Here is a 6149-nt window from a genome sequence, read left to right as displayed (position 1 = left end):
TAGAAGGTTGGTGCCCCCGGCAGAAGGTCAGTGCCCATGGCAGAAGCTTGGTGCCCGAGGCAGAAGCTTGGTGCCAGTGGCAGAAGGTCAGTGCCTGTGGCAGAAGCTTGGTGCCCATGGTAGAAGGTTGGTGCCTGTGGCAGAAGGTCAGTGCCCGTGGCAGAAGGTTGGTGCCTGAGGCAGAAGATCAGTGCCTGTGGCAGAAGGTCGGTGCCCATGGCAGAAGGTCAGTGCCCACAGCAGAAGCTTGGTGCCTGTCACAGAAGCTTGGTGTCCGTGGCAGAAGGTTGGTGCCCGTGGCAGAAGCTTGGTGCCCATGGCAGAAGGTCGGTGCCTGTGGCAGAAGGTTGGTACCCGTGGCAGAAGGTCGGTGCCCACGGCAGAAGGTCAGTGCCCATGGCAGAAGGTCAGTGCCTGTGGCAGAAGCTTGGTGCCCGCAGCAGAAGGTCGGTGCCTGTGGCAGAAGGTTGGTACCCGTGGCAGAAGGTCAGTGCCCATGGCAGAAGGTCAGTGCCCATGGCAGAAGGTCAGTGCCCATGGCAGAAGGTTGATGCCCGTGGCAGAAGCTTGGTGCCCGCAGCAGAAGGTCAGTGCCCACGGCAGAAGGTTGGTGCCTGTGGCAGAAGGTTGGTGCCCGTGGTAGAAACTCAGTGTCCATGGCAGAAGCCTGATGCAGGTGGTAGAAGGTCAGGGGTTGACACGGTAGAGAAGCCTGCCTCTGTTCATGCGTGCCTGCCTGTGCTTTCCTGGAGACGCCTTTGGCACTGGGGCCACAACCTTCTGAATTTAGAAACAGCCAAAAACCAAACAGCACTGGATCCTGTGACAAAACAGGCAGGTGTCCTTTCGGTAAAAAGCGAGGCACGAACCTCAAGTATCCAGAAGCACCTTCTTGTACATGTGATTTCTGCAGCTACCTAGTTTCCTGCTGGACGGCCGGCGCCAAAGCAGGAACCAGCAGCCAGGCTGGCTTGCCCTCAGGGCGCGGGGCCATCTCCGGCTGTTGCCGCTTCCTGCCAGTTGCTCATGGCTCAAAGCTCCTGGCCCTGGGTGCTGGCTTCACCACCGAGCCTGTTGGGCTGTGGTTTTGGAAATCTTTTTCTCTTCTTTTCCTTTGTAAAGACTCTGACTAAAGAGAAAGCAGACGTTTCCAAAGGAGGAGCCACAGACGATGAGCGGAGCTGGCATTTCTGGGCTGGGGCCCCTTGGGGTGGGGTACCCCACAGAAGTAGCTAGGCCACACAGGGCTGAGTTCTCGACAGTGTCATAGCCAGCCCACTAGGCACAGGGAGAGCCTTCTGAGCCCAGAAAGGGGTGCTGGGGGACTCCAGAGTTTAAAGCCCATTGGGTTGGTGGGGGCTGCCCAAGTGACAAGGGGCCAGTAATGCTGCCGCTGCAGGAAGAGTGAGCGGCTGCGGAGACAGGGAAGAGGGTGCTGGGGTGGAGAACCAAGCCTGGGCGGGGACCAGGCGCCCTGATACCCCACTCCATGCAACAGCCATGTTCCTCCGGCACCTGGCTCAGGGCCGAGCTGGGTAGGTGCCCAGCAGATGTCTGTGAGACAGACGGTGACTGTTTCTTTGTTCAGGACAGTCCCTGAGTGAGGCCGCCTAGCTGGGCAGTGAGGGACCCTTGAGGGCTGGGTTCTGTGGCCAAACCTCCTGGTGAACTTCTAGAAGGAGGTATTTTGTATTTGTTTAATTCTTTTGAAAGGACTCTCCCTATATAGCTGGGGCACTGCCTCGACCTTCGTGATGTGACTTGGCAACCGCTTCCGAGGTGAGAACCACGCTGAGATCAGAGGCCCCAGAATCGGAGGAGCGTGTTCTCACACTGAGAGGCCCCGCTCAGGGAAGATCCCACACTGCCTCCTGATCAGCTCCCTATCCACCCTTCCTACTAGCCTTCTTCCTCCTCGTCCCTCCCATTTTCCAAGTACAGCCCTGAGGCCAAGCCCCGTGAAGTGGCAGCAGGCGCCTGGTCCACCTCTCTGCAGAGCTTCTGTGGCTCATGGCCCGCCTCCTCCTTCCTAGTCCAGTCCCTTGGGGCCGTGTCTGCAGGGTCCCTGGGCTTGCTGGGCCCCCACCACTCTCACTGCCGGGTGGTCTCCACAGGGCACCCCTCTGGGGGGCAGGTGGCATCTGGGCAAAGTCTTGGGGGGACTTCCTCTCCAGGCCCTGGGTGCCTCGATTCTCCATCTGTGATCTATGGGTAAGGTGACGCTGGGCAAGGCCTCAGGATGAGTGTGGCGTGTGGCATGCACTTGGTACCAGCCTGCCGTTCCAGCCCTCTCTCATGTTGCCTTCATGCAGAGACCGGGGGTGTTGAACTATCTGAGCACTCTGGCTGACGGTGATTGTGGAGTTTTCATAACTGGGGGCAAACAATGCGTGCCCAGTTCACCAGCTGCTTCTTTCCTTCTCGGGGGGCACTGGGGGCCTGCTGGGCAGTGAATGCCTTATCCTGGAGGTCTAGCACCTGCCAGGCACGCAGAGAGTGAGGAAGGGTTCCCAGGATGAGGGCAGAGTTTCCAGGCCTGGCTCTAGCACGGCTCCATAAACTTGAGAAGCTCCCATTTCCCATTTATAGATATGGGCAGAGCATAGCTTCAGCCAGACTCTTGAGGTCAACATCATGACTATAAAGATGACCAGGCACTGAGCCCTCACCACAGGCTAGGCAAGATTTCATTAATGCCTCTTAACAGTAATGGCCACGGAGGACCAGCCAGGGCCTGGGCAGCAATCTGGAGAAACATTCACTGAGTAAGAAACATCACGGCAATAAAACAAAACAAAAAACCATCTGCCACTGAGTTATTCTGACTCATGATGACCCCCAGGTGTTTCAGAGCTGCTCCACCAACCCTGCTTGACAGGGTTTTCAATGGCTGTGACCTTTCAGAAGCAGCTCAGCAGGCCCTTCTTCCGAGGTGCCTCTGGGTGAGTTCAAACTGCCAGCCTTCCAGTTAGTAGTCCAGTGCTTAACTGTCTGCACCCCCAGGGACCCCTCTCATCACAGCCATCTAGTAGACTAGGCCCAGCCCTGAAGCTGCTAAAAACCAGAGAGGAAAATCGAGCGGGACCGTGGGGAAAGGAGCAGGTGGCGGCAGGCCAGCCGCCAGCTGCATCCATCTCTGGCCTGTAAGGGGCTCACGGTACCTTGAACCACGAAGTTCACTGCCTGCCGCTCTGCTTGTGCCCGAAGCTTCTGGTCCCGTGCGTGGATCCTTGGCAGGGGTCTCCTTCTGCCCATGATGGACGCCACGTACCCTTTGGTCACCCGAGGAGAAAGCAGGATGAGTGACAGTAATGAACGGGCAGCACAGCATGCTGGTGGACACATGCCCTTGGTGGGTGATGCCCGGAGGCCTTGGAAGGACTGCTACCCACTGGAAGGTGACCCCAAGAGTGCTACCAGGCGTTTCCTCTGGGGCCTCTTGGTCTATCTCTACGGCAAATAGGTACAGGGATGGGAAGGCAACGACCCCACAATGGGATGGCCTTTGCTTGCCTGGTTGTAAGATTCTGCATTCTTTTCTGACATCCGGCTGAGCTCAGATCTGAAGTAGGACAATGGAGGGAAGTTTTTACACTATAAACCCCAAAAGACCCAAATCTGTTGCCGTCGATTCCAACCCATGGTGACCCCATGTGACAGAGTAGAATTGCTTTATAGGGTTTCTTGACTGTAAGCTTGCTGGAAGCAGATCGACAGGCCTTTCTTCTGATGTGCCACTGGGTGGGCTTGAACTGCCAATTTTAGATAAGTAGTGGAACACAACCATTTATGCCACCCAAGGACCTCAGAACACTCTGGAAAGTGCTAACAGGCACCTGTGGAAGTTGGAGTACAGAAGTAATCCTGCGCTATGTGACAGAGAAAGGCATCGACAAGATTCCCAACGAAGGAGGGGTTGGTGGCCTGAGTTAGATTCCACGTCCCTGCACGTAGAGGTAGATCCAAGTCTTCTGGGGCCTGAAGCTTATGCAATTTTGGGGCCCTCTTTAAGAAAATGAACACAAATGAGCTGCATTGGGTGAATATATTCCTGATCAGTGAGGACTTCTGTTTTAACTAGGCATCATCCTCTGCTTATGATTTTTCATGTCAGAGGACTGGAAGAATTTCCCACATACATAATTATAACAGTGACAATGTATTGAGCACCTACTATGTGCCAGGCAATGTATAATTAAAGTCTCCTAATAGCAACTGGCAGAAAAGGTATGCGTCAGGGTTGTATCCTTTCACTATACTTATTCAATCTATATGTTGAGCAATTAATCCGAGAAGTTGGACTCTATGAAGAAGTTTCATTCTGTTGTACATAAGGTCACTATGAGTCAGAACCAACTCAGCTGTAGACTCACTTGGATATTCCATGTAGAATATCATACCTACAGATATGGTCTCCTACTTTCCTTTCCATTCTTATATCTCTTATTTCTTTTTTTATTCCATTATCTAGAACAGTGGTGTCCAGCAGAACTCTCTGTGATTATGGGCATGTTCTGTCTCCACTGTCCAATATGGTGGCCATAGCCACATGTGTCAATCAAGCACCTGACATGTGGCTAATGTGACTGAGGAACCCGATTTTTAATTTAATTACTTAAAATTTAAATAGCTTCATGTGGCTAGTTGCCACTGTATTGGGTGGTGTAGGTCCAGAGCAACAGCGAATAGAAGCACTGATAGGGGACGTCCTTGTCTTGTGCCTGATGTTAGTGGGGGATGTTTCTAATGTGTCATTTTAAAGTGTGATGTTTATTATAGGTTTTTGATAGATGACCTTTGTCAGGTTAAAGAAGTTCTCTTCTAGTTCTAGTTTGCTAAATTTTTAAAAGTCACAAGTGATTGTTGAGTTTTGTGAATACTTTTTCTGTATCCATTATTGATCCTCTTTTTTTATTGTCTGTTTTGTTAACTTCTGCTCATATATTTGCTATTTCCTTCCTTATTCTAAACTAAAAAGTTTATTCTGCTGATCTTTTTAAAATTTCTTGTGTTGAATATGACTCATTTATGTTCACATATTTCTTTCTTTTTAAATAATCTTTTAAAATATTCATTTACCTCTAAGTGAAGTGCCAGCTTGACCGTGTCCAACAATTTATGTGAGATACTTTTAGTGACTACCTTTTTATTGTACTGTAGTCACAGAACTTGGTGTATTCCATTTTTTTTGAAATTGGTTTGGGTTTCCTTTGTGGCCAAATTGTGGTGAAATTTTATAAATATACTATGTGCTTTTCATAAGAATACATATTCTCCATTTTATTTATTTATTCAAACAAAACAAAGGACAAAACAAAAAACCAGTAGCTGTCAAGCTGATTCCAACTCACGGTGACCCCACGTACTGCAGAGTAGAGCTGTGCTCAACAGAAATTTCAAGGCTGTGATCTTCTGGAAGCAGATCACCAGGTCTTTCTTTTAAGGTGACTCTGGGTGGGTTTGAACTGCCAAACTTATTGTTTTTTTTAATTGTACTTTAGGTGAAGGTTTACAGAACAAATAGATTCTCATTAAACAGTCAGTACACATATTGTTTTGTGACACTGGTTAACAACTCCAGGACATGTCAACCCTCTCTCTTCTCGACCTTGGAGAACCTTTTTTTTGGTGAAAATATACACAGCCAAAGTTACACCATTTCAAAAGTTTCTACATGTACAATTCAGTGACATCGATTACATTCTTCCAGTTGTGCTGCTGCTATTCTCACTATCCTTTTCCAAATTATTCCATCACAATTATCTTCAACTCACTGCCCCCTAGGCTTCCCAGCAAACCTTTTGAGTTGCTGTTGTCAATTTGATCTCACATAATTTTTTTTTTTTGGTACCTTAGATGAAGGTTTGCAGAATGAATAGTTTCTCATTAAACAGTTAATACACATATTGCCTTATGACAATGGTTAACAACCCCACAACATGTCAACATGTCAACACTGTCCCTTCTCAACCTTGGGTTCCCTATCACCAGCTTTCCGGTCTCCTCCTGTCTTCTAGTCCTTGTGCCTGGACTGCTGTGCCTCATTAGTCCCGTTTTGTTTTATGAGGCTGTCCAATCCCCAGCTGAACAGTGAACTTCGGTGGTGACTTCACCACTGAGCTAAAAGGGTGTCCGGGGGCCATACTCTC

At 49.9% G+C, this 6149-nt stretch overlaps 1 protein-coding gene across 1 annotated transcript in view; it reads right to left on the bottom strand.

Annotated features, from left to right (window-relative positions):
• POLN (DNA polymerase nu) overlaps nt 1-6149 on the bottom strand; it is a 204286-nt gene that overhangs the window by 10684 nt on the left and 187453 nt on the right. The window contains exon 20 of the mRNA XM_023737981.1: nt 3162-3272. Coding sequence (XP_023593749.1) covers nt 3162-3272 — 111 coding nt within the window. The remainder of the gene's footprint in view (nt 1-3161; nt 3273-6149) is intronic.

Source organism: Trichechus manatus, unplaced genomic scaffold, assembly GCF_000243295.1.
Source record: "Trichechus manatus latirostris isolate Lorelei unplaced genomic scaffold, TriManLat1.0 scaffold00111, whole genome shotgun sequence".
NCBI lineage: Eukaryota > Metazoa > Chordata > Mammalia > Sirenia > Trichechidae > Trichechus > Trichechus manatus.
This window is presented reverse-complemented; position numbering and strand designations above follow the sequence as displayed.